Here is a 14,572-nt window from a genome sequence, read left to right as displayed (position 1 = left end):
TGATCAAAAATTAAGATAATTTGGAGGAACAAGTGGTGTTTAATTATTGCCTTGTTTTACAGCATTTCTTTTGGTGAATACTATCAAGACATGCAATTTAAAACTAATAATAGAAAGTAAGCATCCTGAGAAACTAAACAAATGAGGATAAAAAAAAAACCCAAACAAACTCATACTGCTTCTCTGAAGACCAAAAAAAAAAAAAAAAAAAAAACTCCACAGAATAATGACTGTGGAAATTTGGTAATGAGCAGTTTTAATGAGCAGGTTGAGAAATCACTCAGAAATGTTTGAGAAGCAAACCAGAAGTTTTTAAATCCTTGAGCTTTAAAAGCATCTTTTAAAATCTCCAAATCCAGAGTGATCAGTGTGATTCCATATCTCTACCTGAAATGTATTAAGTCCTTTGTTCTTTCATTTCTGCTGTCCTTTTGAGGATTCATGCAAATGTCTGAAAGGTAGGTGTACTTTGTGCTATATTAAATCACTCATTCTTGTGGCAGTGTTCATCTCTGAAGCTGAAATACAGTCAAAGAAACCTTGCAACTCTGACATACTTGACGTACTGCAAATTAGTGCACTGTTTATATTACCTTAAAGCTTTATTTGGGACAGTGGAAGTTATGTTTTTAAATGTGAGTCATTTCAGTAATTCTAAAAATCTTCTTAGCTAATACATTCAAGATTAATTTTTTCCAAGGGTGGAGGGGAAAACTCAAACCACATTCTGCCTAATGCCAGTTCTGAAAAAAATGTTTTCTTATTGAATTAAGTTATTCTTTATTATTAGTTGTACAGTACCTCATTTGAACAGGTATGTTTTTCATGTCCAGAAGATCCTGTTTATTACAGAACTATGTAAAACTATCTAGAAGGACAGCATGAAAATCAGGATAATTATTATTTCTGGAATGATCCTTGATGTTATACCCCAGACTTCCAAAATCTTCTGAAGTGAAAACTAAGCTTCTGGAGCTGGAAATCTACCCTCTAAAAATAGAGTAAGCACTGGGCTGCAAGAGATAGATTCATGTTTGGTTATATTAACCACAGTAGATAAGACATTCCTAGGAAAAAGTGTGTCTGAATAGCAAAATATTCAAGTATGCAAATATTTTGTCATGACTAGAGAACCTTGCAGAAATATATAGTTAAGAAAAGGTGCAATTAAGTCAAGGTTCAGAAAAAGAAGGCTCTTATAAAATCAAATTTGTCATTTTCCTGTTCTTTTCTCCTGTTTCAACAAATACAGCTACAGAGAATCATTGGGAAGGAAGATGACTTGAAAGCAGCTGGAGACGAAACTGTACTTCGGGTATGAAATAGAGATACATTTTCCTCACAAAAACATTTTCGTGTTTCCCATGAACTTTGTTATTTTCTTCAGAGTTTTTAGATAAGTATATAAGCCTAAGTATTAGTGCTTTAATTAAATGAAACACCATTATTTGTCAGCTGCTTTCTAACTGGGGAAGAAAAATGTTTGTCATTTCTGAGCCTTCTGATGAAATGGATGCAATCAGAGTATTTCATGATTGTGTATTCACTTGGTTGGTTGGTTTCTGTGAGCCTCTCTTTCAAAGTAACTCGCTTCTATTTATGAAAATCTCAGGAAGAGCTCCATATTGCCGTATGAGAATAGAAGGCTTTCCAAATGGAAATCTATAGCTTAAGGTTACCTAAGTGCTGCTGTTGCAGTGATATCAGCTTATTCTGAATTGGTTTGAAATGTGGTTATTGTCACTGAGGTGACAAAGGCAAGGATTATTTTAGTTAAGTCCATTTCCAGAAAGAGGCAGCATAGATGCAGACCAGAAGAAACAATCCTAGAGTATGATTGTCCACCTGGGAAAGAAGTTGCACTGTTTTGCAGACCACTAGCAAATAGTAAATATATCTCATCAGTGAAAGGGACAGGGAAGTTCCTGGTCTCTTCTGTTTTCCCCTGAATCCAGCCACCTGCAGCCTCCCTTCTTCTCAGGTAGAGTCTCTTCTTGAGTCTGTAATCAGCACAAAGACAAGATATTCTGTAGCCTGGGTGACCTTGAGTGAGACTGAAAACAGAGAGGGGGAATCCTGAGCATACTGAAACACCTCCAAAGAAGCTAGTGAACCATGTTACAACTGGTGGGACAAGCGAAAATGGTCTCAAGTTACACCGGGGGAGGTTTAGATTGGATATTAGGAAAATACTTTCACTGACATTGGTCAAGCACTGTAACAGGATGCCCAGGGAAATGGTGGAATCACCATCCCTGAAAGCATGCAAAATACATGTGGATGTGGTGCATAGAGACATGGTTTAGTGAGGGACTTGGCAGTACTGGGTTAATGGTTGGACTCAATAATCTTAGAGATCTTCTCCAATCTACATCATTCTGTGATTCTAAAGAAGGGGAGAGTACAGTTGGATTGTCTCCATTACTAAAAGATGCTGCTTACATCAACAACTTGCTGTTGGCTGTAAGCTTTCAGTTTATACAGGGCATGAGGCAGTGGCTGCTCATATTGGAAGCATTCAATAAGGAATTTATAGAGAGCTCTGCTTTGTAAATCATGCATCAGCAGTTTCTACAAAGAGTTGCTCATGTTCTTTACTTTTTCACATGCCTGAGGAAAAAGCGGAAGTGGCTGTTGCTGACACCCTTAACATTTATTAGACATGAACTGTCTTCTGATTCAGAAAAGTTTTCCTCCCTCAGTGTATATTCAAAGTTGAGTTAAAAATTGTTTGATCGACAAACAACCATCTCCTTTCTTGAATCTTTTAATCAATCACCAGATTAAAATAGCTAGGATTAATAGGGTTGTCTGCTCCTCAAAACCTATTTCAATTGAGACTTAAATGTCATGACAGTGAAAGAAAAAGGATCTTTATTCTGCATGAATGCACAGCTATAGTATAAAATTTCCAGAGAAACTTTGATACAGTTGGACAGATTAGTTATAAACACATAAGCTTATTGTCAGCTAATTAAATACCTAAGCTGGAATGTCTCTGTTTTTGTCTTGCTTCAAAATTTGTCTTCAAAGTTCTCCATTGAGAAAAATCTGAAGTTATTGTACCCAGAAAATGTTATTTAATACAGTTTCATAGAAGATTATAAATGGAATTCTAGTATGAAACAATTAAATAGCTTTGGGGAATACAGCTAACTTGAAATTATTATGGTCTCTATATTTCTACATGGCAAAATCCAAATTATCACATTTCTCTTAATTTTTATTTTCTTCCTGTCTCGGCTTTTCACCAAAGAAATTTATTATCTTTGTAAACAGTGAATCTGACTATACAGTGTAGTCGTTGGACATGGTTTTACCCTTTATTTTTTATAATTATGGTAAGTCATAGTATTGCCTTTAAGCAATCCACAGATGAAGCAAAAAAATATGGTGTTTAAGTTGACTATGTTTTTTGAAAGTTGTGATACTGCATTAGAATTTTGGTGTCTGGAATGGTTCTTTATTTCCACAACACTTTCTCAATTTGCATATGAGTTTGCTGTTTTTTCAAAGTAAACCCAGTCTCTGATACCAGATGGCGAATGTCACCAACCTAGGAAAATACAGTTTAAATGGTAGTCTGCAGCTTTGTTTAACTAGCAGGTATATGCAGGTGTATTCCCTGTGTAGACAAAGGTCCCAGTCTTTTATTTACTTTATGATGATACCAATTTATACTCATCAAGTTACTGTATAAGGAAAAGAAAAATCAGTTTATTGTTCTCTCAGGGTGCTCGTATCTCTGCCTTTTTATAGACACTTTGACTTACACACCTAAATTCACATTTTCACCACATAGTTTTGGCCCTTGAATGGGATTACAGTGGAATTGGTTGTCCAGATACATATATTTCAATTGAGGGCTTTTCTTTTTCCAATATTATAATTGATGCCTGAAGAAAAGCAAAAAAAAAAAAAAAAATCTGCCCAGCTTTATCTGGCTCCACCTTTAAGAAGTTCCATGCTGGATTTGCAGAGCAGGCAATCTAGCAGTCTTGTAGCAGAGGTACACACAGTGAAGGAGAGCTGCAGGCAGACTTAAAACACTGGAGTCTGCTTCTTTCTAATCAGACTGGAGCAAATTGTGCAGAAGTCAACAAAGGCAGTGACATAAGAATTCTTAGGAACTGAAATTGTCTGACTATATGCAGTGTACTTTTAGACCCACACATGAACAATTTCATGTTATTTGAGTATAAGTTGTTTTAGCCTGTCTACTTCTCTCTTTTTTTTTTTTTTTTTTTTTTGTCTTGTGGTTCTAAAAGAAGTAAATGACATTAGTCATTCACACGTTTCTCTCTGCTTACCTGGTCAAGACAAGGTTTTACAGTTGGACCTTCGGACACTGCAGATGTTGTGATGCAGAAGGTTGCAGAAGGTTGTGATGCATCTCCTCAACCACAGGAACTGTGCAAGTCATCTTAACTTGCCCATCTGCTCTCTAGAATCTCAACCTGGTTTAAAGTTTTCTACTCAGGGCTTCTAAGTCTGCGTAACTCAGTGTAACTAAAGGCTGCTTAAAACTGAAGGAAGGTGGTGGCTGGGAGCTATGCTCTTCTAGTGCAGCAGTACTCTGTAACAGGGGTGCAGCACATCAAATTTCACAAGAATCTAGTCCAAGACTAAAATTAATATCCCTCCCCGAAGAGTTTGTCATTAATCTTGTAACCTCTCAGTTCAGATGGAATGCACATTTTTTCTTGACCTATCTTCTCCAACATAAATATGTATGTTTTGTGTCAGCAGTTTAACACTGAATTCTGTTAAAAAGCTTTTAGATACTTTAAACCAAGGAGCAGTGTGATGTTGTGCTTTAAAGAAAATTCTCCAGACAGGTAAACCCCCTAAAGAACCAAACTGTCTGACATCAAAATACTAAATTATTGAAAAAGCGCTGGGTCATTTTTTACCTCATGGGCAAGGATATTATTTTATTTTTCCATATGGTCTCATGACATTGTAACCTCGAGAGAGAAGGAAACATATTTGAGCAGGGGCTGGCTGGGGAGCTGGTGGCAGGCCACCCGAGCCATTTTCAGCACCGAGAGCAAGAGGGTTTGTGCGTGCTGAGGAAGGATGTGCTTGGCCTTCGAGGCCAAGTCTGCCTTGATCAAAAGAGTGGGCTTCATAGCACATCACACCTCCTGAGGGGGGTCCTCATAATGGAATCTCTTTTTTTGGTGCAGAGTCACATTTTTAAAGTATGCCACAACAGAGAGGCAGGGCGTGGGTTCCTGTGAGGAGCTGTCCCCAGCTGTGTGTAGGAGCTGCTTTCTCAGGCTGCCAGCAGGGCTTTGCAGTGCAGCAGTGCCATTCCCCAACTGCTTGGTGCAGTCATCCTGTTCAGAAGAAGACAAGGTTCAACCTGTTTCTGTTTGGGGCTTAAAGTATCTCCTGCAGCATCTATTCCCAGATTAGTTTTAGCTCCATCGGCTGGAAACCATTTTTATTCTGTATCTCTTTATGAATTGATGCAGAACTGTGGGTGATGCACTGAAACCTGAGGATGTCTGTGAAGTTACAATGTTCTTCGTTACTAAAGGCCCTAAGTGTACATCAGAGTGATTCCATGACAATAGTTGTCATTAAGAAAAGAACTGATCCTCTCAGTAATAGGAATTATAGGGGCTATTGGATGCTGTTCATTGTTTAGAAGATGTTCTGTCAGACTTCTCAAATATTGTCTGTTATATCCTCTGTACAATCATCTGTGCACAATTCAGCCCTTCTGCATCAGACCTGAGGTATTCTTGAATCCTACCTAGTAAGAAAATGCATTGCAAAACATGAAAAACTTCAGTATGGATTCACATTAGGATGAAAGTTGATTTACCATAAAAGACACGGTTTCCTTCTGGGGCCCACTTGAGACTACTGGGCTTTGCCAAAAAGGACTGCTTTTGGACATCTCTATCTCCTAGTCCCACTAGCTGGCTTGCTTACAGTTCTTTTGACTGACTGTAACTGTTAGAGTTAATTTCATAATGGACGCATCTTTTAAACCTCCTTACCAGAACTGAGTCATAGGATATATCCCAGCATCTGGGAGACTCTCAAAATGACAGAAAGCTTGAATTCTCTTTAGTAGTGTGTGAAGCTAGGCTGGGATAGAAGCCTGGCATGGTGAATTGACTGGGCTAGCAGCTTAAAGACAAAAAGGATTGCAGAGAAGTGGACTCAGAAAATTTTGCAAAGATTTAGTCTTACCTTTGGAAAGATTTGGGACATCACTAGCAGACAGAAACTAAGGTATTGTCCTCCTTGCCCAACTTCACTTCTCTGCCCATTCTTCCATCTACTCAGTCTCCTGTCTTAACTAAAAAAAATATTCAATCCAAAATACATATTATTTTTACAATTTCTAGTGAAGTAAGACATTGCACAGCAAATACCATCTCTCAGGAAGCCAGCAAGAGAACAGGAAACGAATTGCAGATTTTAATCATGATGAATGCTTTCCAGTCATGCCTCAGGCAAATTCTGCAAGGAAAGGTGGTAAGAATCTAGAGACAGTAAGTCTATTAACATTTCAGATGAGTTTTGAAAATCAGTTAGGTACATTATTCTGAAAATCCCATCTCACTGTGCGATAAAGTTTCTTCTCAGTGACACTTGTTGGTACTTGCTGCAGTATCAGGTCCTAAATGTCAAAAGCTCAGTGGGGAGCTACAGGATTAGGTAGGTCTTTGCCCATGACTCAGTTTTTGCAGCATCAGGCCTCTTATGTTAACAGACTATGTAATGTAATAAGGAAATAACTTGTGTTATCTGATCTTGCTTAAAAAGGAATAATTGCATAATTCAGCAGTTCATGATACTTTTGAAAAGTGTAGGAGGCGTTAACATTACTCTAGGAAAATTATCCTATGTATGTAATATGTACACACATATTCATTAGTTCATAGACTTGTGTGGCATCAGATTGTGTGGTCTTTGGGATTCTGGAACATGTCTGAGTTCCCCAGTTGTGATACATGTGTCTGCCCCATCCTGTGCTTGTATCAAGATGAAACTCAGACCACTGGGATCCTTTTTCCACTCTGTGCCTCAGCTTTCTGTAAAATGCACTGATCAAAAGAATCCTATGGCGCACCATCCCAGGGCCTGAAGTAGCCCTATACACCAGAATACAAACTTTCACTCAGTGTAGATAGTGACTCAAATCTACCAGTCTGGTCTGCTTTACAGCCTGGGATTGGGTTACTATTTCATTCTTATTGATAAGAGAGACATTCCAAGTGTAAGTTATTCTTTTACCCAAGCTTGCGAGGGCAAGGTGTTGGAAATATTAATAGAATTCTCATTATCTTCTAACAAGGATTTGTCATGTCGGTACTAATTTATACAGATCAGCAGCAAAAGCTCCTAATGATTCTGTGGATAAAAAGGAATTATGTACTAACATGTACTTTAATTTAATAGCATTAACTCTAGGAAAAGCAATTTTTGAAATTTCACCCTTAAGGTGTAGTCTCTGTGGTCTCCTGTTGCATTTTATGCTTTAAAGGAATGTACTGTTTTGTAGTTTTAAAATATATTTAACTCTCACTAACATAGTGTTTGGACATCTGCCAGTTTCACTGTGGAATTTCAACTGATAAAGAAGGTAGCCAACAAGTAGGTGCATATTTGTTATAAATCCTGGGATAGGCTTTGTCATCTTAGATAAGATGAGGTAGGTATTGTTTGTATGCCTTCTTCTAGCTTGTAACTAGAGAAACATTAATAGAAGAAAAAAAATTCTCTGTCACAGACTTAGTTTTGAAAAGGTTGTTTTAAACCTCATTTTTCAGTTTGTTTTCATACAACACTGATTATAATATGGAGTAATTAAATTAGAAGCATTAATTTATGTAATCATGAGTTCAGTTTTTAAAATTACATTAGCAAATTTATTCCTTGCATTTTTCAAGTCTCCTTTAAACATATAAGCAAAACCCACAAAAAGCAGATTACACTCTAGCTGCAGTGAGGGATATGTGGATTCTTCTCTGTTTCTTTTTAGAAAACTTTGCATTCTGATATAAATAGTTTGGGTTTGAATTTCAAATAAGCATACATGAATGTTTGACTTTTGGCTTTCAAAAAAGCATATACCAATGTTTATGCATCAGTCTTCACAGTAATCTGCAGTGTTTAAACTTCAGAAGAATGGGTCTTGTGGGTATTTAAATATTTTTTGCCTGCAATTAAATGATAAAAGTTCAGCAAGTACACTTTGCATATGGCTTGAAAAGTGGTTTTTTCTAGGTTCACTCACACATAACACGTATCACTGGCATTTGGTGAACTGTAGGTTGTAGTAGAAATGAGGAATGTTTCTGCTTTAGCTATAAAATAACTGTGTCATGTATGCAGTAAGCATGAAACACGGGGGACTAATGGGACTTGTTATTGATGATGCTGAAAGCTAAATAACCATTAGTATTAAATCTTATGAATAGACTCTTGTCTTTCATCTTACCTCTTCAACCAGATAAAAGACATAGAGGCTATTTAGATGTCATAAGAATAGTATGCTGAAATCCCTACAGGCTTAAAAAAATTTCTCTCTTCGTGTTGCTTAGTGTTTTGTTGTGTTCAAAGAAATGCCAGTATGCTGGTGCTGAAAGAAGCATAGAGCAGAAATCCAGCGTTATGTTTGGATTTAGTCTTGTTGACGATTAAGTTGAAATAGTGTGTATCCCTTCTCTGCAGAAATTTCTTCTTCAGATTTTAAACCTATTTATAGAAAAGTCACTAACCCTGAAAATTTCCCAGAAGCTGTGTAAGACCACAATATAACAGAGCATTATCAGTGTTGGTATTTTCCTAGCTTCATTTATTAGACTATGTTTTTAATGTTAGAATGTTTTTAAATGGCTGTAACATGTTAGAAATAACCTAACTAAAAAGTTCCTTACAGATATTAACTTTATTTAAGCCTTCTATTCACCTAGGAATAAAGTTTCTTAAAGATTTAACTTGCAACCTTCTCCATTTTAATAATAAAAATAATAAAATATTATAATAAAATGCACTGATAGTGGTTGGAAATTGTTCTTATCTTTCATACAGAGTCTTTAGAAGCAGAACTTATAATAAATACTCTGTTAGCAGTGAATGTGGAAGTGTTGTTCAATTCTGAGATCCTGTGTGATAGCTTTGGGAACAGTAGTTAAATTTCAAGTCTCTCTTGGGAAATTCTAGTTCAAATAAATATTTTTAGATTAATGGTGAATATTAATGATCATGCAATGCATAACAATCATATTAGTTTTTGGTTTTTTTTATAGGAAACAGAACTGGACAGCTGTGGTGTTAATACCGTGTTGCTGGTACATTTCTTTGGAAAACAGGGAAAGGAAAAACTTCGCTTTTCCGAGTTTTTCAGGTATTTTTTCAACTAGGCAAGCCTAACAGGAGCCATCTTGTTCCTACCCCCTGTGCTTTACCCCATCTCAGGCATTTATCTGACATCACACTGAGCTGATTCAGAAAATTAAGCAATGAAGTGGAGATTATTTGTGATGTTGCATGATTGAATAATTCCCATTTAGCCCCTAGAGTCTGCTGTCTGCAGGAGCTGAGCACTGTGATAACTACTAGCAGCAGTGGGCCAGGAGGGTTGAGACTCCCATTCTTGGCAGCTGTGTGGTGGCATACCTTAAAACAATGTGAGTCGTGAGTATTTTTTGTGACCAAATCACAGAAGAAGTGACTTCTAATCAATTTAAAAATATTTTCTGAGTTTAGATACTTCATTTCCCATTACAGCTGTCATGGTAAGCTACAGGCAACTTCTGCACTTGCTTCAAATTTCAGCTTCTGTTGAAACTTTCCCAGTGCCTTTTCCTCTACCATTTGAACTACTTTTGCAATGAGACTGTGCAGATACCTGTTCGAATCTTGACATGCATATTGTAGCATGGCATCAAGAGAAGATTATTTGCATCACTGTTATGTTTTCTACGAAAATAATTAGTCATTTACAAACTGCAAAAATAAAATAGAATAATGTGTTTTGCTTCAGTTTGTATTCAGAAGTGGAGAATGTGTGGCAGCCCTCTTAAAAATGAATGTTTTTGCAATCAGTAGACTTAAAAGTGTTTGGCTAAAAGTGTTTGGCTCCAGTGGCTCTGGTACATACCAGTCTTCAAATAAACAACCTTTCCCTTTTGAAGACCTCAGCTCAATAGGAATCTAAGTGAGTAAAATAAGTTTAAGATGTCTCCAGCTCCCTTTTCTATAAATACCATAGATCCTCTCAATGAAACAAAAGGCAGAGAGCACCAGTAAAAGGTTGTGTTTGCATATACAGTGTAAACTGAAAAGCCTCAGGTTTTAGATAAAATCCTACATTGACCCAATGAGGCATGACATTGATGAAACTATGTACCTTGTACATTCAGAACACATAGGTTAAAGACCTTTGCCTGCCACACAGATAGAGGCCTGTAATCAAAATCAAACTCCCACATCTTGCTCTTAAAATTTGTGGGATAAGTGTAAGGTTTAATGCAGGTAATTTTTCAACAGTGGCAGTTATGTTTCGTAGGGCTGGAATGTGCCTCTTTATCACTGCGTAGACACTCCATCTCAGCTGCAACGTGACAGTGGAGTTTGTTTAACACGCAGAAAGGTGAATAAAAGGATCGCTGTCTTTTTAACCTCTGTGAGGATATCACCTTTCACATGATTTTATTTGCAAGTAAATCAAGCACATCATTTCTGGGTTCCTATTGTTCAGAGAAAATGTGATTTCTATCTGATGGCCTCTCATAACACTTTACCTTCTGCGGGAAGCTATTGTTGGCTGTTTGATCAAAGTGCCACATTGTTTTTACAAGAGATGACTGATGAGCTGTACAGACATAGATCATTCTCAAAAGCAAAAAATAATGATGGTAAATGCTTTTATCATTTTCCAAGTTCTTGCCTAGAAAGCTTTTCCATTGATCAGTGTAGTACCTAGTAGAAAATAGAGGTGATTATGTTTGATAAGGACGCACTAAAACTTGTCACATTAGTTAAATACACAGATATTACTGTGCTGCAGAGTCTTTAAAATGAAAAAAAAAAATAAACCCAAACCACTCAAAAGAAAAAAAAAAAAAAGAAAAACCACAAAAAATATAAAAATAATTCACTCCAAAAAATAGGAATGCTTTCATTCTGAAATTTCACTGTACATATATGGGAATTCTGAAAGCTGAGACCACTGTTCTTATCTCATTACTTACTTATATTTTCCTCAAGTTCCCTCTTTTCAGTTTGTCTGGCATAAAAAAATCCTTTTGTAAGTGTGCAACCATCTGTATCTACATGTACACCAGCATTGTCCAAGCCTTTTAGCCCACAGTCCAAACATCTAAAAAATGTCAGGCAGCCACAGTCAATATACCAGGGCAATTAATTTGCCCTGTTCTCCTTTCTTTGCATTCAGATGGCACAAAGAAAATGGAAACTGTCCACATCTCTTGGGCCAATGTGAGGCTGATGTAAGCCAGTTCTTGTGCCACTTTTCCTACTGCCCTGAACACAGGAGGAATGCTGAGAATAGGAAGGAAAAATGGTCAGGTATCTGTCTCCAGCTGGTGCTTGCTTCTTGGGAAATCCCAGGTATTAACACACACACAGACAATCCTCAGGCAGTGTTTTCATCAAATGTAAAGGTACTTTCAGAGATCTTCAGGCTTCTTAAGGTAGGACTCAGGGAACATATGTTCAGCTCCAGACTGCTAGATAAGTTCTTATTAGTTGTATTGTCCTTAACGTAAGGACATTATAGTAATTATTAATAAGAATTTACAATTTCAAAAGCAAATGTTTCCCTGGCAAATGTTAGGAAATAAAAATTTCTGGAGTATGTTTATGTAGATCACTACTAAAGGTGTGGCCTCTTTGTCAAATATAGCAGGAACAGTATTCTCCTGTAACATTTTAAGAAAATAGAGAAGAATATACACTAAGCCTAAAATCATGTAACAAAAAGGGTAGATTTAATACAGGAAGTCATCTTTCTTCTCAGAAGATCTAAACAGGTTTCTGTTTCAGATGACACCACTCAGTTTTACACCTCAACAATAGTGTCATCTTCTAATACTGTGTCCTGTCTTAGAGAATCTCCCCAGAATTCAAGGCTTTTTTTATTCTTTTGTATTGATTTCTCCTGGTTTTTAATTCAGAAATAATTTTTGGTCTTTTCCTTCCCAAAAAAAAAAAAAAAATCTAACTTGTGCTTTAATTTCCAATTATATCAAATGTACTGTCTTTTTTTCTGAGTAGAAAACTATTTTGTTTTCTAGGTATAGGAAATATTTCTTCCTGACAGACATAGGGGTTTTTTCCCCTGAAAAAAGTCCCTTACTGATCTTGTTTAAGTATGTCTAATCCTAAATAAAAGAGGAGACAGTATTTCACTCCCTAAACAGTTTACGACTGCTGTGAGTCTTTCTGTAATCTGTCCCCAAGCAAGCTTAAATCTCTTATGTTCTACTTGGAGGAAAAAAGAAAGTGCAGAGAGCATGGAAAGGATATTCAAAAAACTCTCTGATTGTTGTATTTTTTTCTGGGATGTCCTAGAAAAAATATTTCCCAGTATGGTTAAACAATGGGCATCTTTTAATAGTATGAGGAAAATTAACGTTTCAATCCAGTTTATGTCATTCTCTTACCTGATTTCTTGCATCTTGTTTCATCAGTTAATAGAATTTTGTGACAAAAATACTCTTTAATTATGGTTCTTTTTTAATTCCTGCTTTAGATTGAAGGTGACAAATTGTATAACCATACAGAGATCATGGCTTTTCCCTACTTATTCTCTTTCTTTGCTTCAGTATTTCGAATTCCTTGATACATTTTATTTGGAAGCTTTCATTTAAGAAGCCAAAATTATCCAGGCTGGACCCCACTGCTATTGCTGACATTTTTGTGGGGGGGCTGTGGTGTGTGTGTGCCAGTGCATAGATGCAGGATCTCTTTCAGGTGTCATCATCAGCCAGCATGCTGTGCTTTTGCTGTGATGACAGCTTGTACATTTTCAGTGATTTTCATCTGGAGATTTGGAATTGCCTTGCAGAAATAGAGTATGATTGCTTGTCTCTGTTCCTACACTTTTATCTATGTGTGTGCATATAGAGAGAGCCATAATACATAGAGATTACATCAGTTACAGCCAAGATCAGGCAGTGAGGAAGGGGAGAACAGCAACAAAATCTGGCTTCATGATATTCCTGTCATAACTCAATCTGAATATTTCTCAAAAAAAAAAAAAAAATTATTCCTTTTGCGTGAGCTTAGGAAAAGACTAGCTTGGTTAGTTTCTACAGAACACTAAAGAATGAGAATGAGCTTTTTTTGTTTGGAAATGCTAAGGACAGTAAATCAAAGCGGGTTTTGCTTGCAATTCTGAAAATTGTGAGATTGATTAACTGTCTTAATGCTTGCAAGCTTGAATTTACAAGCATAGATCTAAATGTTCTCTAAAGGTTAATTGGTCAAGCCTTTATTAAATCTTCTATATTCTGGTTTGAAAGTCAGATTGCAAAAAGGCAAGCTGCAGCTGGTTTGCCACACTCTTTTGGTGCAGAGAGGGTTATCAATTCTTCAAAAGGACTTTGGTGTCTAAAGAGGAGCCAAAGCACGGTGCAAATACTGGGGTGGTACATCCACCACTGTCTTTGTTGTTAGATTCCCTTCCTATAAATGAGTGTGACAGGAACTGGTCAGTTCTGTATAGAGTGTTGAAGCTCTGCACAGACAGTTCAGGTCAAGAGATGGGAAAAAAACTTTCGCTAACATTGCCTTTAGTGTTTCAATCTACTTCTTTGTGTGCCATAAAGAATACAATGCCAGCACTTCTCCACTGGAGGGGGAGAAGCTGCATTCCTGAGGTCTCCCCTCTTTTATTACATTTCCACTTCTATTTGTGGCGGATTAGCACTATTAAGGCTGAGTTGCCAAAAGCCTTGGGAGACTCCCTCTTTCTCTACTAGAACCCATTACAAAATGAGGGATAAATCCTGATAAGGTTTCTGGATGCTGTTGTAACACGATAACGAATTTGGCCATTGGCCTTCAACGTGGGTGTTTTAGAGAGTGTGGATAAAGTGGGCTGTCTTAAAGAAAGTGCTCTCTGTTCCTGGCCTTTTCCCCATCTTACAAATTTATGGTTTACCTCTCCTTTTTGTTACTTGGAAACTTAGGGTTTTCTTTTATTTTCAACCTACTATAGCATAAGAGTATTCCCAGTATAATCATTTTTTAATTGTAGAGCATATCTACAATCAGAATCCTGTTCCTGTACTTGAATTCTGACTCCCTACAAAGTCCCCAGCCAAGATCCCACTGACTTTGGGAGAGTAGGAATTTCATTCCTGTGCTTGTTTTTTCTAATATCTGGATACATTTTGAGGACTTCACAGCTGAAACTCATTGCACTGTGATCCAGAAGATACAAAAGCAAGTATCCCTAGTGGTGTCTTGACATTTATGTATCAAGTTTTACTTCCTAACCAGAAAGTTATTTTTAATAACTTTTAATAACTTTCACTGAAAAAAAAAACCTCATTAGGATTTTTAACTCTCG

General features: G+C 36.8%; 1 protein-coding gene across 1 annotated transcript in view; it reads left to right on the top strand.

The window, feature by feature from the left end:
- Positions 1 to 14,572, top strand: part of MICU2 (mitochondrial calcium uptake 2) — a 133,564-nt gene that overhangs the window by 109,373 nt on the left and 9,619 nt on the right. The window contains exons 7-8 of the mRNA XM_053970285.1: positions 1,253 to 1,315; positions 9,279 to 9,376. Coding sequence (XP_053826260.1) covers positions 1,253 to 1,315; positions 9,279 to 9,376 — 161 coding nt within the window. The remainder of the gene's footprint in view (positions 1 to 1,252; positions 1,316 to 9,278; positions 9,377 to 14,572) is intronic.

Source organism: Vidua macroura, chromosome 2 (genome assembly GCF_024509145.1).
Source record: "Vidua macroura isolate BioBank_ID:100142 chromosome 2, ASM2450914v1, whole genome shotgun sequence".
NCBI classification, from domain to species: Eukaryota; Metazoa; Chordata; class Aves; order Passeriformes; family Viduidae; genus Vidua; species Vidua macroura.
This window is presented reverse-complemented; position numbering and strand designations above follow the sequence as displayed.